Here is a 26918-nt window from a genome sequence, read left to right on the forward strand (position 1 = left end):
CACGAGCTGGATGAACCGCTTATTTGGGATGGATTCAGACGATGTCAACAAATCAAATGATTTTGACGAAATGATCATGCAGTTAAAGGAGAAATTTAATTTGCCTTCTACGAGTACAAATGACAAATTAAAAGTGTTATCAGTGCTCCCTAAATCATGGTCAGTGAATCAAATAGTTAATGAGTTTAATGCACCCCATCATACAGTGAAACAGATGAAAAGGCTAGTCAGAGAACAAGGTATTCTTTGTAGTAAGAAAGCAAGAAGTGGTCATGGATTTAATGATACTGAAAAACAAATTGTTTTAAATTTCTTTGACAGTGATGATATTAGTAGGCCTATGCCAGGAAGTAATGATTATGTTTCTGAATATCGAAATGGATATAAAGAGCATGTTCAGAAACGTTTATTGATGATGTCTCTTAAAGAGGCTTTTATGATTTTTGAAGAGAAATACAAAAGTGTTAAAATCGGATTTACTTCGTTCACTCAGCTCCGACCAAAGCATTGCATACTGTTGGATAGTACAGGTACACATAATGTATGTGTCTGTACTATACATGAAAATGTTAAATTGATTATTAATAGTGTAAAATTTGATTCATATAAAGAAATTGCAGACAAAATACTTTGCAGTAGTCCTATTAGAACCATAGATTGTTTTTATCGTACATGTGAAGAATGCATTTCCACAGATAGTATCGTGAGGGAACTTACATCAGTATTAGAAGCAGATGATATGGAAGAAGTTTTATTTCAACAGTGGTTGACTACCGACCGTTGTAATTTGGAAACTATTATTAAACCTGCAGTTGAGTTTGTTCAATATTTGACGGAAAAAGTTGAAAAGCTCATAACCCATGATTTTATTCATAAAGAGCAATCATCTTACCTAAGTAATAAAAAAAATTCTCTTCAAAACGGTGAAATTTTAGTGATTTGCGACTTTTCTGAAAATTATTCATTTATTATTCAAAACTCAGCACAGGGGTATCATTGGAACAATAATCAAGCTACGATACATCCTTTCGAAATTTACTACATAAAAGAAAACAAGTTGGAAAATTTAAGCTTTATTATTATTTCAGAAGTATTGACCCATGATACAATAGCAGTTCAATTATTTATATCAAAATTGTTAGATTTCATTAAACAATCTATTAGTTTCACAAAAATTACTTTCATGTCAGATGGAGCAGCGGCTCATTACAAAAATAAAAAGAATTTTGCCAGTTTGTGCAACTTCAAGTCCAAGTATGGATTGGAAGCAGAATGGCACTTCTTCGCAACGTCTCATGGGAAAGGCCCATGTGACGCAATTGGAGGAACTCTCAAACGAATGGCAAAGAGAGCAAGTCTTGCTCGAGATTATGGAAACACAATCACAACTCCACAAGAACTGTATAACTGGGCAGTTAAACAAACAGATACAAGCATAACAAAATTGAACTTCTGCTTCATATCAAATGATCAATACACAAAGATGTCCGATGAACTCAAGGAGCTGTTCAGTCATGTAAAAACTATACCTGGTACACAAAAATTTCATTGTTTTGTACCTATTTCTCAAAACATAATTTCTACTAAGCGATTTTCACATTCAAAGGAAACTCCGAAAAATTTCACTCTGTTTCCGATAGACTAATAATCAATGAAAAACTCAAATTATGTATGGAGAATTATAGGAAAATAAATTATGCACTAAACAAAAACACTAGAGTTTTCATTTATTAAAACACCATTCGAAATGCAGGAAAATCCTCTGTATTAGGCCCTTTCAAATGTTAGGCTAGATTTTTGTTTTAAGCACGCCCAGATTATCAAAAGGTCAAAATCTTTATGCTCATTAAGTTTCAACGGATTTTAATAAGGTTGTGCGCGTATTACTATTCGACTTTGAGTGAAACACGCTAAAAAAAATTAACATGAAAAAGTTGTTGTTCGAACAACTTTTTTTCCTTAAAAGCGCCCACTTTGCGATGTATGAAGAAAAGTTAGGTAATTATATTGCCTTTCATGAGAAAAAATATCAAGCAAATCTGAGGGGTACCATTTTTGGGAAAATGACTTTTAATTTTTAAATATATTTTTTTAGAGTGTAGAAACCGATTTTTTATTTTATTTAATTTTTTTTATAAAATTTCAGATTATTTGCTAAAAGTTCGCCATACATCACTATTTTGTAGGGCTTGTCATTTTTAAGCTATATCGATTTGAAAAAAAAAATCGACAAAAAACTTTGACCCTTATCAAATGTTAGGCGAGATAAATTTTGAAAAAAATAAGTACTCAAAGTTGCTTAAAATTGCTAAGTCTCCACACCCACAAAGTTTCATAAGGTTCTGAGAGGGTGCTGCCAATTCCGAAGACGAGTTGGCGTGAAATCCGTCATAAGTACAATCTAAAATATTTCTCTTAGATCTTTGAATCTAACCCCTTAACCCTTTGTCTGTACCCCTAAATTAAAGCTAACATTCGGAATATGTTTCAACTAAGATGTAGGCATATCAAAAAGACTTTAGCACGCAAAAATGTCAGAGAAAAAAAAAATAGTTTTGATGTATAATCAAGATTGCAAAAATTGCCTGAGTTATTGACCCCAAGATACAGACAAAGGGTTAATCTCGAACAGCTTTCTAATTTCAGGATCATGAAATTTGATCTCAACTGAGGTCTCAAAATCTTGACAATCAATGTTAATCCTGGGTCTTGAATTTTTGTTAGTGGGTCAGTTTTTAGTGACTTGGGCATTTTTTTTAAATTGTTTGCCCTCAGATGGACTAGATAGAAGGTTTCCGTTTTCTGCAAAATTATTTAGACCTATTATGTGAAAAAAAAATTTAAGCACATAATTTACTCAGTACTCGTGTAACATTTATTGTTAATTGATTGCCCTAACCTAACATATTGACTAGATAGAAGTCCCGTATTGAGCAAAGTTGTTCAGATATACTAGACTCATTGGCGCCGGTGGGACAGTTTGATAGTTTTGCGTGTAACAGCAGTGGTGCTCAGCACGGAAAACAAATAAATGAAAAAAAAAAAGGATATAGGGGAATTTACGTATTCTCGTCAATCTAAGCAGCGTCTGCACTTCTACTAGCATTTTCTCAGCGTCACGCACATATATGATGTGTCTGTTTGTTTACATTCATCTGCTGCTTGCTTCTCTATCCATTCCAATCGACAGAATTTTTCAAAACGTTTTGAAAGCGTTTTTACAACGCTCCAAACTTCTCAGGTGAGTGTGACTATTGTCGGCAGCCTCTTTTTCTTCGGCAATCTTCCCATTAGAACTGCGTGTTAACCAGCTGTTCTATTATCGGCAACTCGAAATCAACCTCATTTTGTAGTGCGTATGCTTTATTTGAAGAAAAATGTAGCATTACTGGATTGCTCGATCGTTCAAATATAATCAGATTGAAGCTGAAAGGCTAAACAATCGTTTGGACACATTCAGGGAAGTGCGTTGATGGGAAAACATAGTGAAATTAACGTTTAAATTTAGGTTGCCGAAAACAGTCAATGGGTGCCGAAGCCAACATTTACCCTACTAGACTTATTCTATGGTAAACAGTTAAGCTGAGAATTAACTCATCAGTTCGCACTGTTGCTTCACGTTGTTTCGAGATTTTTGGTTTCACTTGAGTAAGGACAAACAATTCAAAATAAATGTCATACTAGCGCTACCTGGTGAGTGAACTTTGAACTAAACTCTTTACCTTAGTCCTTTGAAACAACTTTACCCCCTGTTCGCGCATGAGGCGAACGTTTTGTGTGATTTTCTTGTATATATTCTTTAAAGTGCTGATTAGATTGATCCCTGTTTTCCGCCTCATACTATTTGGCAAAGTCCCGTCCATTAACCCCGAGTCGACCGCGGGTAATCGGTCACCCCACTAACTTCAACCCTTTTCCACTTAAACACACGCACTACCGAAAGTGAGCATGTTGACGCAAGCTTTGGCTCCTCGATTTCATAGCTAAGCATCCCGAGCAAAGGATTATACCAAATTGATAACAAGTTCTGATACCCGGTTATCAATATATGATATCCGAACTCGTTATCTTTGTGGTTGAATAATCAGCCAACATAACAAAAATTATAACAAAATAATACTTCTGGAATATCACAAGAAAAACTGATTTAGATATCATTGAAACATTCTTGATAACAAATCCTGTGATCCATGTACATTTTTTCAACAAAATTCCAAATTATTTTATGGATTTGGTATTAAAGCCTTACGCTGATAACTGAAATATGATTGGCAGTGTTTTATTTTCTCACCATGTGGATAATATTTGAAGTTTTGAACTAATTTTGCATCATTTCATATTCTTTAATGATATCAACTGATAACAGAATTAGTCGAGGTTGATAACAAAAGTAGTTATGTGATAACAAATCAAAACAAAATGATATCTGGAATAATAAGACTTGTTTTCAAGATGATATCAGGTTGTTATTTTACTTTTCTCGGGATAACAGCCACTATAGCAAAAGAGGAGAAGAAGAAGCTAAGAATTTTGGATATAAAAGTAGCCACCTTTCGTGCAAAGCGAATAGGTCAAATAACATTCTCTGCTTGTTCGTCAAGCAGTACAGTCCGGTCTTTGCTCGCTCTGTCGAGTTGTTCGATAGTTTATTCCAAACGTTTGTTCGCGTCGTCAGTAGTGTCGGTCGCGTCGTCTGATGGGAAGACAGCGCTCCCGGAGCAGGCTCCGTGAGAAAACAGAGAAGAACAGTGGTGAGTGTACCTATTTCAAATAGGTACGCTACTCTTCCCACCGATGTTGGGAATACCAGTCCGATGGTGCGAGTGGACGTGATGACGTAACAGCGACGAACGCCAGTGACATCGGTGATTTCGGCGACGTCATCGACAACGCCGGCCCGAGTGCGGCAAAAGTGAAGCTACCTCGATTGGTAGTGAAAAATGCTCATCTTAATGAGCTCATCGTGGATCTAGCGACGCTGGGCGTTAAAGCCGAATACAAGTTGGGCTGAGTCGGCACCAAGGTGGTGCTCCGTACCAAAGCGGAGTATGACTTGGTCGTCGCCCACCTGAGGACTTCCAAGGTGGAATTCTTCACCCACGACATTCCCGGTGAGAAACCATTCAAGGTCGTCATCAGGGGCCTACCAAACTTCGACCCAAAGTTTATCGAAGCTGAAATCAGGGACCGGTAGCTAGCCCCAAGTGCCGTCTATCGGATGACAAGAAGAGACGAGAATGTGAAGGCGTATCCGGATTGCCTTTTCCTGGTACACTTCCAGAAGATAACGAAAGCCATCCGCTCCATCAATTGCATCATCGTCCGCTGGGAGCCATACCGTGCCGGCCATCGCGATAATCGTCAGAAAGGGAATCAAGTTCTGCACTCTGACAATTTGAATTTTCTCGACAATTTTTCGGGGAATTCCTTGGAATTACAGCAAGAATTATTAATAATTTTATGAGCATTGCAGAGTGAATTCAAATAGTGTTCTAAAGAGAATTTGTATCAATACCAGAAAGACATCTAAGATGAGCATATTCTGAGATGATTATACAGCCATTCCATAGCAAAACGATATAGTGGTTCTCAGAATTTCGTAAAAATTTGTAGTTTTGTTCCTTATCGCAAAATATTAGACCCGTATTATTTTTATTTTGTCATGGTCACCCCCATGTTAAAACGGTCCAAAAAATCATTTTTTTTTTTCAAAAATTCATAATTATGGAACAATCGGGCCGATTTCAAAGATCAAAATATCAAATGAAAGATTATATTTTTTTTATAAAATCTAAAATTGGCCCAGAACATTTTGAAGATATTTTATTTTTTTTTTATTTTAATAAAAACATGTTTTTGAATATTTTTTTTTCAGAAAATTCTATTTGTCTCTACAACTTTGTCTTAGATGTCATTTTGATCAGAAGTGCCGTTTCCGTGCTATATTTTTTTTTATTTCGAAAACGTCGTTTAAAGATTTTATAAGATACAAAATGGCTCAATCATTGTCCATAACAAACAAGTTTTCCGATTCGTTATTGGGTGTGGAACTGCTCTGATTACGGCTTATTCGTCAAATTCTCTTATTAAGAACCACACATTTGTTAGTCATCTCACCATTTCAGTACTTGTATTTGACCGATAAGCCGAAATCGGATATAGTTTGATACTCTACAGTCGTCCTCTTCCCCACCACTTTTGCTTTTCTCCTACACGGTCGTTGAGTCTGACTCATATTTGAGTTCCATTCACTCAAATTCGCAAAAACGTAGGTCACTCATAGACTCAATGATGGGTAAATGTCACTCTCTTTTGGGTGACATTTACTCAGTCTAAGAATGACATACGTTTTTGAGTAAAGAGAACTCAAAAATGAAACTGATTCATGGGTCGTGTACGAGAAAATGCTCCGTGTACCAAATCCATCGGTGAAAAGACATTTCGAAAGCAAAACCGAATCGAACAATTTTCCGGAGGACTAGAGAAAAAAAATAGACTCTACACCGCCGCACACAGTGGGACAGAATCAAAGAGTAAGACATGACTATTTGTTATGGAACAATTCAGTGTAGCATTTTGGTATCTTCAAGAACTTTATATTTCAGTAGTGGACATTTAGCTTATGGGGGTATATGTACATATAAAATTGATGAACATCTATGGAAACGGTGCAAATGAAGTCATTTGAAGATACTTTGTCCTAGACGAAACTTTTCTATGTCTCAAATGGACGAAGTTATTGGTTAAAAATGGTGTACAAACGGTAGTACCAACCGGTGGAAACTAAGTACTTAAAATTGGCTCACTACTTGACTAGCCTATTGGGGAGAAGAAGTTAGACGCGTGTTGCGAGATCGCGCGGTGTTCGCGATTCATTCAAAAAACTGCATGCAATAATTAAGCTGTAGTGTGTTGTTGTTTTGCTGGAACCAGAGAGAAAGAGAAAGTCGTAATCGAAAAGTATGTTGTGTCGCGGGCGCGAGTGTGGTGCTATTTTTTTCTGGTGAAACTACCACTGATTCAGCCATTCATTTTCCGGAGTAGGATTGCCCGAGCACAACACTAATAACTTGACTCTTGAAATCGCAGAGCAAAGCCACGACTGCAGAGAAGAGAAGAAAAAAGTTATAATTTTCCATCGTCCTGTGCGAGTGAAAGTGAAGGACCGCGAACACTAAAGGAAGGATTTAATTTTCCTTTTGTGTTTCTGTTGCGGCGCTGATGGCGTACGCTGCGTTTGAGTTTCTGCAAGTTCCGTAGGTGAATCACGAAATGAAATGCAAAATGTAGAGAAAAATAAAACTATGGAACCCATGGACTAGAGGATCAAATTAACATGGTGAGATCAGTCCAAATACTTTTCACAATAAAATAAATAAATAAACTAAATACGTGCCAGGATTCAAAAGAACATTTTGAAACTGGAAGTGTGTATGTAATACTAATATCCAATTGATAGAGGTAATACTACACGCGGGGCTTATTGTAAGTGAAAGTAACCTCGGAATGGGCGTGACTCTCCAGACATTCTGAAATGGGTTGCTGGATCTGCAATAGAGCTATCACCTTCTAACTCCCGAACTAGAGCTGTCTTCAATGACCATAAATGCGACATTGTAGAGAAAGTTCTTCCATAATACCACTGCCGGCCAGTGGGGGTTAGAGGGAATACACACACACACACACACTACTTGACTAGCCTATTGGTCCCAAGTACATATATAAGCGTAACCCATTCTAGTCCAAATTATAGTACTACACTATGTTTGTTTTGATTCACTATGAAAGTTTGACAGATATAATGAGGGGTTCGTGGATTCTCCTATGTTTCAAGGGGTGCATCGATTAGCTTGGTACCGAAGATAGTACCAGAGCTGAGCCAAAAACACATGAGCACGTTTCTTCGGGACCTTTTGGTCTGAGAGTTACCTCTATGGTACTCGTTTGTACTCTATTTGCACCCCATAACTTCGTCTTTTTGTGGTATTTAAAAGTATTATCTTCGAAAAAGTTTCTTAAAATGACTTCATCTGCAATGTTTAAATAAAGTCCAACAATTAGAACAAGACATAAAAAAAAATATTTTTAAATTATCTACAAAAAATTTTACTACTCAAAAAATAAAGAAAGGTTCTAAAGGACATTAACATGCTACACTTAATATGTTTGTCGAAAATAGACATGTCCCACTTTTGATGATTCCGTCCCACTGTGCACCGATATCTTCCTCTCAACCGGTGGCGGTGGCAAGAAAAAGATCACGACCAACATAAAAAAAGCATACATTTCCGACGACCGACAACGACGCTTCGTCCTGAACAGCAGCAGTCAAAAACAAAAGGAAAGACGCAAAGCACGGCAAACGTTTAATTGCTATAATTAAATTGCAAATAAATATAATGCGGAGCATAACAAGCATCGATCGGTTTGCAGGCTAAATGTATATTTAAGCTTTGTTGATCCCGTTTCTTGCGCCGTACAGTGGGACAAAATCAAAAATAGTGGGACATGGATATTTGCGACGAAACTATTGAGTGTATATTTATATTCTTTATTTTTTGAGTACTTTAATTGAGATGTGAATATTTTTGATTAAGTGGGGTATACACTAAGTTGAAAAAATAACTTTTTTTATGTCTTGTTGAAATTGATGAACATCTATGGAAACATTGTAGATGAAGCCATTTTAAGAAACTTTGTCCAAGACGTCAATTTTCTATCTCTCAAGTGGACGATGTTATAGGGTGAAAATGGAGTGCTAACGCTACTCGAGCAAAAGTTCTAATACCCGATTATCAAGATTTGAAAACTGAACGTATTATCATTGTGGTCGAATGAACAGCCAACACAACAAAAAAATTAACAAAAGAACTTTTTTTTATCGCACATGTAATTCCACAGAAAATCTTTAATTCCTAACATTGGAAACATTTTACCATATTAAAAAAAAAATAGATTCAATAAAAATTGTTACGTTCAAGTCAAGGACAACAAACGTTTCAACCCTATGATTTGTATGTTTTAAATCTGATATTGAATGCTATTGAACGTTCAGAACGTCAAAAAATTCAGGAAAATCAGCTTTTTTTTAAAGAGAAACTCGACAAAGCTACTACCTATATTATAAATTAACAATATGGTCCACTTCCCGAATTCTTATATGTTTCTGAAGTTGCGTCTAATATGTCTTCTCCCGTTGAGAAGGGTGACGGGTGAAGGGTTATTATTTAAGTGTGTAATCAATTCATAATTTAAAAGGAGTGTTGTGAGCAGAAATTTTGCCGTGAGACATAGGAAACGGAACACATTTTCACTTTTCATGATAAATTGATACATCTGAGATGCTCCAAAACATATCAGAAAACCAGTAAATCAGGAAATTTGAAAATCCGAAAATCATATCAGAAAATCAGAAAATCATATTATCAGAAAAGCAGTCTATCAGAAAATCAAAAAATCTGATAATTTGAAAATCTGAATATCAAAAAAACCAGTTCATCAGAAATTCAGAAAATCCGATAATCAGAGAATCAGATAATCTAACTTTCGGAATATAAAAAAACCAGTAAATCAGAAAATCAGGAAATTTTAAAATCTTAAAATCTTAAAATCTTAAAATCTTAAAATCTTAAAATCTTAAAATCTTAAAATCTTAAAATCTTAAAATCTTAAAATCTTAAAATCTTAAAATCTTAAAATCTTAAAATCTTAAAATCTTAAAATCTTAAAATCTTAAAATATTAAAATATTAAAATCTTAAAATCTTAAAATCTTAAAATCTTAAAATCTTAAAATCTTAAAATCTTAAAATCTTAAAATCTTAAAATCTTAAAATCTTAAAATCTTAAAATCTTAAAATCTTAAAATCTTAAAATCTTAAAATCTTAAAATCTTAAAATCTTAAAATCTTAAAATCTTAAAGATCATCAAACAATAGTTAAATCTTTAAAGCTTTATATCTTTAAATCTTTAAATCTTTAAATCTTTAAAGCTTTAAATCTTTAAATCTTTTAATCTTTTAATCTTTAAATCTTTAAGTCTTAAAATCTGAAAATCAAAAAACAAAAAATCAGCTAATCGGAAAATCAGAAAATCTTAAAATTAAGGAATCAGAAAATAAGAAAACCTGTATTGCAAAATAAAAGAAAATCATAAAATGAGAGTATCAGATCAGAAAATCAGAACAGCATTCAATCAGAAAATCAGATATCCATAAAGTCAGATAATCCGTAAACCAGAAATGCCGATTATCTGATGATCAGAAAATCATAAAGTCTGAGTATCACAAAATCAGTTTAAAAAATCAGATAATAAGAAAATCAGAACAGCATAAAATCAGAAAATGAGAAATTTATTAAATTAGAAAATCAGAGAAAAATCAGAAAATCTGAACATCTGATCATCAGAAAATCAAAAAATCAGAAAATATGATAGTCTGAATATCAGAATAACAGAGACATCAGAAAATCAGTTAACCTTTTTATCAGTTAATCAGTTAACCATTAAATCAGAATATATATTTTTTTTTTCCTTTGGTTTGTTTTTTCCGTTGACCTTGTTTTCCGTGCTGAGCACCAATGATACCGACGTGAAGGAAGGCGTGATCAGAGATGTTATGCCTCAGAACATCCCGGCGGCGCCGACTGGGATTGAACCCAGGCCTGCTGGGGTGAGAGGTAATCACGCTTACCACTACACCACCGGCGCCGTTAAATCAGAAAATAATGAAATCTTATTTTCTGAGAATCAGCATATCATAACATCAGACAATCTTAACACCAAGATATCACAAATTCAGATAATCCGAAAAGCTGACTTTAAGAATAACAGAAAATCAGAAAATTTTAAATCAATAAAAGCAGCAAATCTAGAAAAGCAGTTAATCGGAGAACCAAACTAAAATCGAAAAATCAGAAAAATTCAGAACATCAGAAAAGCAGATAATCTGATGATAAAAAGTGGTGAATTAGTATATCATAGATCATTTAATTCATTAATTTATTTCATTAATTCAAAATTTATAGCATTAGAAAATCAGATGATCAGAAGATCAGCAAATAAGGTAATCAGGCAATTAAATAAAAAAAAATAGAAAACAAAAAAAATGTAAAATCAAAAAATTAGGTAATCATAAAATTAAGTAATTAGAAAAAAATAGAATCAGAAAATCAGAGAAAAACCACGCAATCAGAGAAAAATCATAAATTTAGTTAATCAGATTATTAGGAATTTAGATATACAGGAAATAAGTAAATCAGAAAATCAGAAATCACAAAATCAGAAAATCAGAATACAAGAAAATTTGAAAATCAGATAATCCCAGAAAAGAAGAAAATCAGATGATCAAAAAATCATCTTATCAGAAAATCCGAAAATCAGATGACTTGAAATTCTTTAAAGCAGATTATCAGAAAATCAGAGGATCAGATAATCAGAAAAATGAATAAAGAATTAGATAATCTGATCAGAAAATCAAAAAAAAAATTATAAAATAAACAAATCTGTTAACCAATAGATCGGAAAACCAGTAGATCCGAATGCCAGAAAAACAGTTAATCTGAATATCTATATAGGGGAAATGGATGTAATGTCGGCCTAAATGTCCCTAATTTGGGCCTATACATAAATTCAGCAATCGACTAAAATTCGACAAAAATATCCATTGGTACCATCTCATCTAGATAAAATTTATAAATAGCATATTTTTAGCGATGGGCCCAATCTTAGATCCATAGGCCAACATTAGAGTCATTTCCCCTATATATATATAAAAATGAATTTCTGTCTGTCTGTCTGTCTGACCCTTTTAGACTCGGAAACTATTGAACCAATCGGCGTGAAAATTTATATGCAGGGGTTTTTGGGGCAGGGAGAGGTTCTTATGATGGATCGAGACCCCTCTCCTTCTGTAAAGGGGGGCTCCCATACTAATGAAACAGAAATTTCTGCATAACTCGAGAACTAATCAAGCAAATGGAGCCAAATTTGGCATATGGAGGTCATTGGGGGTAGCCCCTTAGATAAGAGGAGGGGGCTACGTACGTGCTTTGTTTTTAATTGGCGCATAAGCTCAAGCTAATATTGAATCCTGAGCAAGGTCGGGCACACTCAGCTAGTCATAAATAAATCAGTAAATCAGAAAATCTGATAATCTGAAAATCTGAATATTAGAATAACAGAAAATCGGAAAATCAGAACAACTTCTTCTTCTTCTTCTTCTTCTTCGCATTTCAAGCTTATTGCATATCGCATGTTAGCTTATTGCGTGCTCTCAACTTAGTGTTCTAGATGCACTTCCACAGTTATTAATTGAGAGCTTTCGATGCCTGTACCATTTTTGCATTGGTATAATTGTGTGGCAAGTCCAATCATACTTCTATGCCCAGGGAAGTCGAGAAATTTTCCAACCCGAAAAACTCCTAGACCGGACCGGGAATTGAACCCAGCCACCTCCAGCATGGTCTTGCTTTGTAGCTGCGCCTTTACCGACTGAGCTAAGGGAGACAACTGCAAACAAGATTATATCTCGAATAACAAGAATTATTTTCAAGATGATATCAGGTTGTTATTTTACTTTGCCCGGTTAGTACCTCCTTGAAAACCGTTTTTTATCATAACTTTTTAGTTTGAAATTTTCATTTTTTTTTCAATGTTCCACAAAGTTGTAAGTGCTCTAAAATTGCACATTTTTGTTCAATGAAGCAAATCGCTCTCTTTTCATGTAAAGGATTTACATACGTATTTATAATTTTCCAACACTAACTTTAGAGGAGTGTATCTTGCAGGTTAACAGGTATTAGCAGCTAAACCGACGTTATTTTTTTCAGCAACTTATATCCTACTGTTACATATACAACTCATAGGAGGATCCAAGGGGATGTCTAATGATTTTTTTTTAATATAGTACCTCAATGTTTTGTTACATTTTGCTGTTTTCATGACCATTTTTCCAAGGATGTACATTAGCGTGGGTTGTAGCTTCGACAAAGTTCTCAATCTAAGTTCGAGTTTTAGTGAAATTTGAGCAATGTTTGGATTTTTGGTAAGCAAATGAATAGGATCGTTCCGTTGCCCATATATTTAAAATTCTCCCACATGTCGAGATTATAACCAAATTCGTTCAAATTTTGTCCAGTTGTTGGGGACCAGTATAAAAATTGAAAGAGCAGTGGGAAACCCACTCAGATGTAAACACTGGGAAAAATGGTTATGAAAACATCAAAACGTAACAAAACATTGAGGTACTTTTTAGAAAATTTATTATGCATCCCCTTGGATCCGCATGTGAATTGTATATGTAACAGTAGACTAGAAGATGCTGAACAAAATAACGTTAAGATTAGCTGCTAATACCTGCTAACATACAAGATACATCCCATTACAGATAGCGTTAAAAAAATTATAAAAAGGGACTTGAATCCTTAAAACAAAGAGATATCGATTTGTTTTTTGCAGCAAAAATTATCACTTACAATTTTGTAGAACATTGAATAAATTTAAAAAAATTCAAACTAAAAATGTATGGTAAGAAACTACCATTTGTACTCCATTTTCACCCTATAACTTCGTCCACTTGAGAGATGGAAAATTGACGTCGTGGACAAAATTCCTTGAAAAGACTTCATCTACAATGTTTCCATAGATGATCATCAATTTCAACAAGACATAAAAAAGTTATTTTTTTTATCTTAGTGTATACCCCCCTTAAGCAAAAATGTTCGCTTCTCAATTAAAGTACTTAAAAATTGAAGCAACATTCTAGAAGACATCAAAATGCTACACTCAATAGTTTCGTCGCAAATGGCTATGTCCCTCTTTTTTTGATTTCGTCCCGCTGTGCGCCGTTACATTCGGCCAACAATGGATAATCTTAGGAGACCCTGAACCAAGTAAACAGGGTTCCATATGTCCCCGGCGCAGGATATTATCTAATTTAGTCTTCTGAATAATCGTTTTTTTTTTCACTCCCTACTTGCAGCCGTCCAGTTGTCTGTCGGACAAGGAGGAAGACGAAATTTATGGCTTCGGCTATGGCGTCTTTGCCCCGAGGGTTGCCAGGGCGAATCTGCAGCAACAGCAGCATCAGCAACAACAACAGCAGCAGCAACAGCAACAACAGCAACAATCTCAGCAACAACAACAATCACAAAATTCCACCAATGTACCTGCGAACAGTGCTGCCGCACAGCAAAGGTGAGTGTCTCTGATGGGAGGAGCAGGGTGGTACGGAAAAGCTTGTCAGCTGTCCAAAATCAGTGCAGACGGTCTCTCGCGCGGTGGCTTTGGGTCGTCTTCGGTCTTGGGAGCGGTTGTTTGTCATCAGGGGATAAAGCCACAGACAGTCAGACAATGCGAGACTGCTTATTCCCCCCAACCAGTTTCTACGGCTTTGGCATTTTCAGCTGCTTATCTGTCCCGCTCAATCTGTGTCACACCCGGTAGATTCAATCGAACGCCCCAAAACCATACCGGGGTTTGTTCTCCGGGACGACGGCAACCCCGGGAACACACCATAAAGGCATAAAACATCGATAAATTTTCCCCGGTGCCAGTTGATCACTTTCTGTCCTTTTGGTTCCTAATTTATAGCTTTCGACCTAACCTGACTTCCTCGCTCGGTCGGTTGGTCTGGTCGGTGCTGGCTTTAGCTATGGCGCGTTCCCCGAGACCGGAACTGTTGACTATCGCCATGACAACGATGTGATGCGACTCGACGCCCGGAAAAAGGTGGCATATGTGAAAATGTGCGAGGATTGGACAGCGTGGCTTCCGCTTGCCTCTCGCTCGACCTCCTTCATTTGGCTGGCTTTGAATAAATAGCCAATGAGGCCGCCAACTGGCCATTAGGGTCGGTTGGGTTCTTTTGGTTTTTTTTTTTTTCGTTTGTCGTAGGCCATCGCACCGCCGAAAACAGTATCGATTAAATTTCAATAAATTATTCATATTTTATTACGCCATATAGCTACATTTTTTATCGGGAAAATATTATTATTGGTAACCGTTGTCACGCATGAAAAAAAAAGACGGTGGAAACAACAACGACAATGGCGACAACAACGACTGACGCACGCATACGAAATGTGTTTGAACATTTGGCAAGTTATTGAATCAGTTTGAGTAGTGTGCGTGTATGTGTGTTTGATCGACGGCAATGTCGACAAATCATTATGTGTACAGTACGTGTAATGCTTTGCGGAACTTGTTGGAATACTGTTTCGCGGCTGCGGCAACATGTGGTGCCATTTTACATGCCCCTTCTTTTCATTCTTTGATGCAAATCGGAAAACGTTTAGCCCAATCGATGACTTGCTGAACTGAGCCATTTGATTTTCCGGATTTTTGACCGAATAAAGAACTACAAGGGACAGCGACTACATGGCCTTATATAATAAAAGTTATTTGTAAACTGCAGCAGGAGCTTGTGTTTTGTGTGTTTCTACTCTTTGTTGGTATGACTATGATTGCCTTAAGAAAAAAAAACCCAGATGAAATGAATTTTAGTTGGTACAAGTTCAGAAATTTAACATTTTTGGAAAATTTTGGTGGCCCTGAAAAGGGCCGATATTAGTACAAGCTTAAAGCCTTTGGAAGATGATGATGACGTGTAGCTGGATCAGCAAATCGGACCGGACAATCCCATATTCTTCGGTTCAATGATTGGGCACTGACAAGAGTCTCGGCCCGTCTGCTGCTGGACAGAGGTTGAACTGGTGTCTGCGACAGGTTGGAAGGCCACAGAATATCAGTGTCCACCCAGCTAAAGCTCCTCCCCTTTTTAGTTTTTCTCGTTAAACTCCTTCTCTCAACAAGTTGGTAAATCTTAGCCTTTAGCAGAAAGACGTTTAACACTTTTTTCGGCGCATTTATGATTCTGTTTCACGTCATGGTTCTTCTCTATGCCTGTTCAAATAAATTAGTACTTTTATTTATTTTCTCTACTGCGCTAAATCAAACGATTTGAAATAAGAAGGGATGTCGGTTACGCGCTCGAATAATTGAAAATTCGATAAATATTTAATCGATCAACTGGAAACATCTTTACGATTAATCGTTAATCAAATGATTTGACTTTTAGGCATCCCTAGAAAGTAGTGAAATTTAATGTTAAGGACCACCAACCTTCGAAAATGTCGAACAGCAGCATTGCAACCAGCCAGTTTAACCCAAGATCCACAAGCGCTGCGATGCTAGTTTTCACGACTGAATTAAGGGGCTTAGTTAGCAGAGGGGTGCTAAATGTTACGAAATTGGATCCTCGCTATTCGCACACGCCCGAAGATCGGAGACGAATGCCACTTCGTCTTGTTTCGTCTACTAACGACTCTCTGATGACTGTGTTGGGGAAGCAGCATATCTTCTTCTTCTTATTCGCATTTCAAGCTTATTGCTTAATGCATCTTAGCTTATGGCGTGCTCTCAACTTACTGTTCTAAATGCACTTCCTCTGTTATTAATTGAGAGCTTTCTATGCCAATCACCAATGCATGAATTTGTATATTGTGTGGCAAGCACAATGATACTCTATGCCCAGAGAAGTCGAGAAAATTTCCAACCCGAAAGATTCCCTCGACCGGACCGCCTCCGGCTTGGTAATACCGTACCTTTACTGACTAGGCTATGAGGCCTCCTAGGCAGCATATGCATTAGACTGATGCAAAATTTGACTTTTTCGCTCCACAGTGCTTAAATGGTTTCAAATCGGGTCCTGATTAGCCTCCCAAAGTTACAACTCATTTGGTTAGAAACAGACTTCGCACAAGCCATTTGTAATTTACATGTAAATTACTATGGGAAATCTCAACTTTTTGTTTATTGCCTTCTAGTCTTGATTCATATCGAACTGCGAAACAGTTCGATAGCTATTCTTATTGAAAATTTTCTCAGCTACAACTTTGCTGAAGATCGTTTCTATGTAAAACGAGACAGGAAAAAGTTATTAATTAGCTTAGCAGCTGAGTTATTAACGTTCAAAATCTTTCATAATTTCGCTACATGTTACATTTTAGATTTTCACTAAGAAATCACAGACGTAGTCATGATTGCACGTTTTTGTACGCGTCATGGAAGTTAACCCAGTGAAAAGAAACTGTTTCAAAGGAGCTCGTTTGCTGTCAGTTGAGTCACATATACTTTCAATTGATACTTATGTATGACTCAGGACGCTTTTCCGAATGACAATTTTCAATTTGTTGGACGTTATATCGGAAATTCATCAGAACGATCCTTAAACATTTCTGATCTGGAAAACCTGAGTCAAAATGCCTTGGATTTGACCTCTATCATGGTGCCGAGTACCTGTAAAAACCTGGAACCTCAGGGAGTTTCACGGAATTGATACTTAGAATTATTTAAATCATTTCCACAGTTTTAAATTGAGAGCTATCTATGTCAACCAAAGCATGAATCTGTATATTGTTTGACTAGCACAATGATACTTTATGCCCAGAGAAGTTGGAAACATTTCCAACCCGTAATATGTTCTAGAACCGGGAATCGAACCATGCTCAATATCAACAAGGCTATCAAATACAATTCACAGTTGAGTGAAATTTTACTATTTTGAGTCAACCCAGTGACTGAGTAGACTCCACTCATCCTTGCGTCAAGTGTGGAGTTGTCAAAATTTGAGTAAATAACTTTTGTTCTGATGCGTAGAAGCTACTCAGATTCTGGGTAAATGGATATAATAATAGTTTCCTAAAATTCAAATTGGTGCACGTCTTTTACACAGAGAAAACATTAAGTGTTTCGATGTGATACAGCTCAAAACAGTAATCACGGAACTTTTTGAATGGTAATGGTGACACATGACAGCAGCCTGTTGTTAAGTATATTGAATGTTTTCTAACCTTATACTTCCTCTAAATACTTAATTTTTCAGAAATCTAGTGCAGTTTTTGACCTCCGACCAAGCCAGCTCATTAATCGATATTGCTACTTCAAGGCTTACTAGTCATTGGTGAAGGAGTAGCTAAAATTTTAGTTTATTCAATGAACAGTATTATTTTTTTTTTAATATAGGGGAAATGAATGTAATGTCGGCCTATGTGTCCCTGATTTGGGCCCATACATAAATTCAGCAATCGACTAAATTTTCAATGACGACCAAAAATATCCATTAGCACCATCACAATGACGCTTTCATCTAGATAAAATTGATATATAGCAGATGTTTAGCGATGGGCCCAATATTAGATCCATAGGCCTACATTAGAGCCATTTCCCCTATGTTGAATGATTGTATCAATTGTTATCCATATGCAAGTAAAAAGAAAACTATTTGTCAGCATTTATGTGTACCTAATTGCTATAAAAATAAGTAAGCTTTACCAGTCAGCAAACGTCAAATTCTGAGTAAGCTCTACCCAGTTTCCACCGCAAGCACGTTTACCTAGATTTGAGTAAATACATGTTTACCCATTTTTGGGTAACTTCCCTTTTGGCCGAACTGAGTGATTTTCAACTCAAAAATGAGTAGCTCCAGAATAGCGTGTACATAAGTGTTAAAATCCTACACGCTATTTGAAAACTACTCATATTTGGGCAGAGTCTATCCAGTTCGATCATAACAGAACCTACCCGATAAATAAGTCAACATGCATTCACCAAGATCGGGGTAAACATACTTTTGAAGGAAACTGGGTAACGTCTGCTCAGATGTTGACTGTTTTCTATCTGGGTAAACTTTACCCTTTTTATAGATATTAAAAGCCGGGTCCCGCTGCAAAAACTCTCTATCAAACATAACCTCATCCTACTGGATTGTCAAGGTGATTAATCATGAGTTTTCGAAATTGGAATTCAACACTGGAATCCCCAAGTAAGGATGTTGAAACTGATTTCTTTTAGCGTCCCGTAAAACTGGAAGTTTGTTGGGAACAGCTTTAGCTGTAATTTTAATTTTATTTTTAGTAATATTATCACTTTAACAACATTAATTACCTACAATTTTTCAGTATTTCTTCCGACTAACTTCCTTTAGTGAATACAAATGTTAGGTTAGGTGTGCTGCTATGAGGAACAAATTTATCATTGTAATTAATATTAACTTCATCATTTACTTTATATTATTTACTTACAGTTTATCGAACTGAACACTAATTTACTAATTTTTCACTTTTTAAATATATAAATTAAATTAACTGCCTAAATAAACCATGACTTGCATACGAACTCTTTATTGTCAATGTTAAAATTTCGTTTCTTTCGCCTGATCTTCCGTGTCAAACCGACATTTCCTTGAATGACCTTTTCCACCTTCCCTCTGATCCACTGATTTCGTACCATATCGTCCACGATCAGCACCAGACCTCCTTCCGCTATCTCCTTCACTTCCTCGAACCACTTCGACCTTCTCGAAATCACCGGCAAGTACTCCTTGATCCAACGCTTCCATATTGCGTCCGTCAAGTGCTAGGCAAGCTTCCATCCACTGTTCAATGTTGCACGATAATCCACGGGCATCGTTGGACGTTGTTTCACTCCACTTGAGCTCTTCAAGAGAAAATGGTCAGAGGTCAAGGCTTCCTGATCGGCTGACTCTAACGGAATGTACGTCAGTGGTCTCGTGTTGATCATCGCCTCAGCTTCAATCATCACCGTTTCCAGAACCTCGTCATCGGGTACACGACGTTAGGCATACGGACGTTAGGCATACGGACGTTAGGCATAATGTACGGTAGGCATAATGGACGTTAGGCATAAAGGACTTTAGGCATAATAGACGTTAGGCATAATCTACCCGTTGAATTCCAGAAGGATGATAATGGGGACCGTGTATTGATTGCTGACATCGGTGACAATAATAAAAGAGCCTTAATTTTTGGGACTCATGAAAAACTTGCGACGTCTTGGACAGGCAAAGTCTTTGGTTGAAGATAGTACGTTTGTCACAGTTCCTTGTTTGTTTCGGCAACTCGTCACTGTTCATGGAAGTATCGCTCCCTCACATCAGCAGACAGTTCTGCTAGTATTCATTCTGATGGCAACAAAAACACAATCGTTGTATCGAAAAGTATGGGAGTAAATCCTGGAAGCATCAGATATGTTTTTGTTATTGAATGAAAAACCATTCTTCATTTTATGAGCTGTTCTTTGGCATCATCTTTTATTCAACCTCAGCTGTTTTTTTGTTATTGAATGAAAATTCACAGAATTCACCATTCTTTATTTCATGAGCTGTTCTTTGACGAAAACCTTTTCTTCTTTGACATTTCCGGAGAACTTCGAGATTAGGGTGTAATTGCTTTTGTAAACAAACACTTCATTTGACGATTTCTCGCGAATTAAAGCTCAATCTCAAAAACTAACAACACAAACAGGCAGATGAATGGTTCCTCTATCATTTGGTATAGTTTGTTCACGAGATTTTTCTTTTATTCACGATCAGCGATTGACATGTCTGTTTACAAAAGCAATTACGCCCAAATCTCAAAGTTTCCCGGACTTGCAATAGATGTGTAAGAATATATTACAACAAATGTGTGCTTTATTGTTTCTATATGCGATTGATTTCAAGATGTAGTAAAAAACTATGCTGAGTTTTGTTGCCAGATTACTTAACCACTATCGCTACTAATCTTGGATCTAAGTAAATATGTAGGTACGTCACTTATGATATGATAAATAATGGATTTCATTGTTTACCATGCTCGAAACAGTTTTCTAGAGTTGCACAGCAGCAAGGTATTTTATGCCTAACGTCCATTATGCCTAACATATATTATGCCAAACGTCCATTATGCCTAATGAATTTATGCCTAACGTTCATTATGCCTAACGTCCGTATGCCTAACGTCCGTATGCCTACCGTATTTATGCCAAATGGGGTACACTCCTCGTCATCTGGCCGTCGTTGCGCTTCCAAAATGGTTCCGATTGCTGCCTTTACCGAGCGAACCATTCGCTCCCACACACCACCCATATGTGGTGCGGATGGCGGGTTGAACGACCAACGAGTCGCAGAGTTGGTGAAGGTTGTAGCCAGATGATTGTTGCGTTCCTCCATCTCCCGTTTCAGCTGATTGTTCGCCCCGTGAAAATTCGTCCCGTTGTCGCTAAATATCTCAGCCGGTGAACCTCGTCGTGATATGAATCTTCTTACAGCCATGGCGCAGGATTCCTTCGATAGACTGTGAACAACCTCCAGGTGAACAGCACGGATAGTCAAGCAGGTGAACAGGGCTATCCACCGTTTAACGTTGCTGCGACCAACCTTCGCCAGTACTGGGCCAAAATAATCTACGCCTACGTATGTGAACGGCCGTACATACGGAGTTAGCCGGACCTTCGGCAGCGGCGCCATCGGCGGCGAGCGTGGATAAGCGCGAAGAACTCTACACCAGATACAGCTTTCCGAGTCTTTCGTAACCAGTGATCTCAGTTTTACAAACTCGTAGAGCTGCCTTATCTCGTTGACAACTGTCTCACGATTGCAGTGACGGAAACGGTGATGGAATGAGTAGACGAAGAGAAATGAGATTGGATGCTTGCTGGGCAGAATTACCGGGTACTTGGTTCCGTACGGTATCCATTCAGCATTCCCCAATCGGTTACGATTGCGTATCACTCCATTCTTGTCCATGAACGGCCACAGCTTGTATATGTAAGTTGCGGCTTACTTGCCAGCCTATAGCTGGCCCGATTTACCCCGGCGGGGCGGCTACGAGCAGAGTACTTCCCCCAAAGACGTTCGGATTTGGATGGATTGATACGAAAAGAAAAAGAAAAATACAATTTAAGACGTCTATTATCCTCTAACCTTTCCCTTTTCTCCTCGTTGTCCTCGGTGTCACTCGATGGGGCCCTTCGACGATAGCGGCGACGGTTGCAGATCGTACTTCTTCACGTTAGCTGCCTTGCAGCGGTCCTTGGCGTTTAGCGGGGGGGATGAGCAAGGCTCCTTTATCGGAACCCCCTCGGCGACAATGGTGACGAATCACCGGACCAACTACTCGCCGTAGATGGTCCCGGTAGTCACCGCAGTGCACTACCCAGGCGAACGCTCCTTCGGTTCTGCCTGCTTCGTCCCTCCTTGGCTCTTAACTGCGGTGGCGAGACTGGCTCTACTGGCTGAGCCACCGCAGTGAGGACGGTGGGTGTTCGGGGATCCTTGGGGTTTAGCCGGGAAGCGGAAAAATCCTCGAAATTTAGCTTCCCTTGGCGGCGATCCGACACCCTTCACTGAAGCTCACGAACCACGGCACTTTTCGGGGAAACGACGTCACTTCCACGCGACGGTGCTGGGAATTATCCCTCCAGCGGACACACGCCACGAAAACGGCACTCCAACTTTTCGTTTTTCACTTCAAACGGACGGGGCAAAAAACGCGTCGATTTCCTACCGTGGCTCGTAACTTTCTCTCGCTGTACTACTTGACAATCACGGACCATACAACAACCGCCATCGTTCTCCTGCAACCGCGCTCGAATGTTGTGCTGGTTATGTTTTTCGCCTTATTTTGCAGCGGGAGGAGAAACGGGACCTAACTTCATTCTACACGCGAGACAATTTTAAACGATAATTTTTACACTATATCCTAATCCTAAAAACATGCCTACACGAATAAAATCTACGATGAAAATAACAAATTAAAATATTTACAAATAAAGCAGTGGTGAGTATGTTGCCGAGCGTGCGACCAAAACAAAAACAAATCATAACAGACAAGGCACACGCTCATGGCAAACACGTTAAAAGGGTGGGTTATTAATTGTCACCCTAGACGAGGGTTACATATATTGTACTATACTTCGGTAGTATTCCATGTCGAGCTTCCGGTTCTCCCATCGTCGCTTCAAGAATTACTATTTCCGTTGGGAAGATGTTCACTAGACTGATGCAAAATTTGACTTTTTCGCTCCACAGTGCTTAAATGGTTTCAAATCGGGTCGTGATTAGCCTACAAAAGTTACAACTCATTTGGTTAGAAACAGACTTCGCACAAACCATTTGAAGTTTACATGTAAATTACTATGGGAAATCTCAACTTTTTGTTTATTGCCTTCTAGTCTTTTTCCATATTGAGCTGCAAAACAGCTCGATAGTTATTCTTATAGAAAATTTTCTTAGCTACAACTTTGCTAAAGATCGTTTCTATGTAAATCGAGACAGGAAATAGTTATTAATTATTTAAGAGATTGGTAAACTTATGACATGATCAAGCAGCTGCTCTGTAAGCAACACTGTATTTTGCAGTGTGACATAGTAGCCATAATTTTTGTGTCCTATTCATCGCCCCAGAAACACCAATGTTGCCTGCTGAGCAGTTGATTGAGCATGATCATAAGACATCAGTGCATTGAACCATCAATAACTTTCGATCCTAGCATTTAATCAAAAAGTGGTCTTCAGCAAAGTTGTAGCTGGGAAAATTTCCTACAAGTAAAAATGAAAGCTTTTGAAGCAGACCGATATGGTGAATTATTAGATAGACATGAAGAAAAATCTTGGTTTTACCATAGTAATTCCCATACAAACTTCAAATGGTTTGTGCCATCTCAGTTTCTCACCAAATGGGTTCAAATTTTGATAGGTTAGTCAGGATCCGATTTGGAATCGTTTAAGTATTGTGGAGCGAAAATTTCAAATTTTGCATCACTCTAATGTTCACCTGCGCTAGTTTCCACAACGAATTTTCGGCACGTGTCAATTCGTCCTGTATTAGAACTCCTTGAACCAGTACTTCTCTCCTCTGCGACCGCTGAATATTATTGGTGAATCGATGCACGAACGCCATAGTTCTGTGTAGCTTCGTCCACTTGCTGAACCTATTTATATTAATCAGCGGCTCCGGTATATAGCGATGCACGTTGCAAGCAATTAGCTCTTCTTCAGTGGGATTTATCGGTTCATCCCTGCCTGGCCAAGATTCTTCCGGTTGACTTAGAAAATCTGGCCCACGAAACCACCGGCTGTCAGAGCTGATATTTGGACCGGAACCCCATTTGGTTGCATCATCCGATACCTTCAATACCGATCCAATCTTCCTCCATTCGCTGACCTCTGTCGTGGATAATATCTCCCCAATCCGGAACCCCACGTACTGGTGATAGCGGCGTTGGTCTGACCTAATCCATGCGAGAACGGTGCTGGAATCTGACCATAGTACACGCTTAGTTACAGGGAGAACGTGCATGGCTACGATGCTGTTGAGAAGGCGTGATCCTACTGCTTGAAGTTCGAGTCGTGGAACCGTCAGCATCTTCAACGGAGCTACTTTTGATCTCGCTGCTACAAGACTAACCTCAGGACCCTGTGTAGTTTCGACCCGGAAATACGCAGCACATGCATATTTGAGATCTGCTTGCGTCTACGAATATGTGGACTTGCAAAGATGAATACGTTTCCTCAACAGCGTCTGGAAAATAGCATCTTGGGATTCGCAGAGTGTCCAGGTTTGGAACGAGATTGATCCAGTCGCAATCTCAGCTTCTCGTTGATTTGATCATCCCAACCAATACCTGCGGCCCATACATCCTGCATCAGTATTCTTCCGTGGATCAGGAAAAACGCAATTAATCCCATTGGATCGAAGAAGCTCATTACTGTGCGTAAGACTTCTCGTTTCGTTGGGATATGAGACTCATCCAGAACATGCTTCAGGTTGTCTCGCAAGGAAATCGTACAGGTAAAGGTGCCACTGCTCGGTATCCACTTCATGCCTAATACTGACTCGATTCGTTCATCTTTTTCCGCTCGGATATCCTTCGCCGCTGCCGTTGATTGATCTCCCACTTGCGCTGCAATCGCTGGATCGTTGGACAAGAAGTTACGGATCTCAAACCCTCCTTTGGCGTGAATTTTCCTGATCTCGCTGCCAATCTTCATTGCTTCCTCCACAGTTCCGAAACTATCCAGGTAATGACCGCTGATGCTCGTGGGAAATCCGCTTCGAACTCTTTTGCGTTCAAGTTTTTGATGTACTGAGCGCACCTCGGCGAGCACGAAGCCCCGAAGATAGCTACGTTCATGACGTAGATCGCCGGATCTTGACCTGAACGGTCTCTGAACAGGGATCTCAGAAACTGACGATCCTGAATCCGTATGAAGAGCCGATGGAACATTTCCTTAATGTCACCGGTTAGAGCAAAACGGTACAGTCGAAAGTTGCCAATGACCGACGGAAGAGATGTCAGGAAATCAGGACCCTTCAGCAATGCCGAATTGAGTGAAACACCATCGACCGTAGCAGCTGCATCCCAAATGATCCTCAACTTGTTCGGTTTCTTCGGGTTCAGGACAATGCCAAGTGGCAAGTACCAGCATTGATCTGGATCGGTAGTTGACAATTCATAATCGGTAGCCTTGTGCGCATATCCCTTTGCTTCGTAGTCTCGTATCTGCTGCCGAACTCGATAATACAGAACAGGATCTTTATTGAGGCGCCTCTCAAGTGAGCACATTCGTTTGTTCGCCATTCTATAGCTGCTTGGAAACCGCAAGTTGTCCCACTTCCAACGCAAACCCATTTCGAAACCTCCGTCGACTCTTCCGGTAGTAGATTCCAGAAGCGTCTTTGCTCGCTTATCTTCATCGGATTCCAGCGGAGTAGAGGGGTGTGATACGCCGATGTTGTCCAGTGTGATGTAATCACGAACTAGTTCGTTTAGTTCTTGCTCTGGATCGGTCCATCCTTCAACATGAAACCCATAGACAACTGTTGATTGCGGCTTTGACGTACATCCGTAGATGCTTCACCCAATGCGGCTCTGGCTAGCGGATATCTTCTAGACATTTCGCTGTAGTCCATATTTTGCAAGGGAAGCAACAATCCGTCGACGGTACGCGCATTCACCGGTTTGTACTGCTTCGAAAATCCACTACCGGAAATCTGAGCACTGATCCGCCTTGAATTTGGTTCGCTGCGCTTAATGTTACCAGTCCATTGTAAGTTCAGCGGCTCCGTAGCTCCCTCTGTTCCAAGTTGATCTGCAACCGACTCCTCCAGCAAAGTTATCTGCGACCCTTCATCGACGAAAGCATAGATGTCCACCTTGCAGTTCTTCCCATATGACGTAACAGGAATGATTCTGAAAAGTGGTCCTCTTAATGTCTTCAACTCGCTAAGATGACTTGTTGATACGGCTGCCTGCACGATTGTGCTTGAGGAATGTAAAAGAGAATGGTGTTTTAGTCGGCAATCGTTGATACCGCATTGCTTCGCTGTCTTGCACGGCCATTTTCCATGGTGATTCAAACACGACCTGCATGTACTCTCTAATGTACCGCCTTCAATCTTCCGTCGATATTCATCGATTTGAAACCTGCCGCATTCCGAAACCCGGTGTCCTTCTGCTTTGCACACCATGCACGGTTTCTTCGGTGTTCGCCAACCTGCTGAAGTGTTGCTGCCGATTGGTTTGTTCATGGACGACGATTCTGGCTCTGCGTGTGTCTGGACAAATGAACGCTCCTTGACTTTCGACTTCTGTGGCTTTGCACATGGGAAGTCACCCGCTACATCGTAAGCAAGTTCTACCAAATTTGACATGAATATTCCAAACGTACTCAAGTTCACATCTTGATTCCACCAATTGAGTCGATAATCAACAGGCAATTTGCCCACCATGTCATGTAACAGTGATGCGTTGGATAGATGTGCCTGATGTTCCACGTTCTCAAGATGCTGAACCAAATAATCCACCGCCAGTCCGAACTCAATGATACTCTCTACATCATTTGCCTTCAGCGGTGGTAACTGCCGAACTCGCTCTGTCATGCTACGAATGAGTGTTTCTGATCGCCCGTACCGCATCTCCAAGGTTTTAATGACGTGTGGTACGCTTGTGGGACAAAGTAGTCGACTGCGCACTGCTTCAAGGGCTGAGCCCTTTAGACAGCGTTGAAGGCGGATGAGATTTTCGTCGTCGGAGAAACCGCAAGTTGTAGTAGACCTCTGGAAGTTACTGATCCATAT

At 38.8% G+C, this 26918-nt stretch overlaps 1 protein-coding gene across 2 annotated transcripts in view; it reads left to right on the plus strand.

The window, feature by feature from the left end:
- The window catches only part of SKIP (Shal K[+] channel interacting protein), a 791488-nt gene that overhangs the window by 604011 nt on the left and 160559 nt on the right, over positions 1-26918 (plus strand). For both annotated transcript variants that reach the window (XM_065223860.1, XM_065223861.1), the window contains exon 4: positions 13979-14193. In XM_065223860.1, the coding sequence (XP_065079932.1) occupies positions 13979-14193 (215 nt within the window). The remainder of the gene's footprint in view (positions 1-13978; positions 14194-26918) is intronic.

Source organism: Ochlerotatus camptorhynchus, unplaced genomic scaffold (genome assembly GCF_037179485.1).
Source record: "Ochlerotatus camptorhynchus isolate MF236.1 unplaced genomic scaffold, CSIRO-AGI_Acam_v1.1 ptg000200l, whole genome shotgun sequence".
Taxonomy (NCBI): Eukaryota; Metazoa; Arthropoda; class Insecta; order Diptera; family Culicidae; genus Ochlerotatus; species Ochlerotatus camptorhynchus.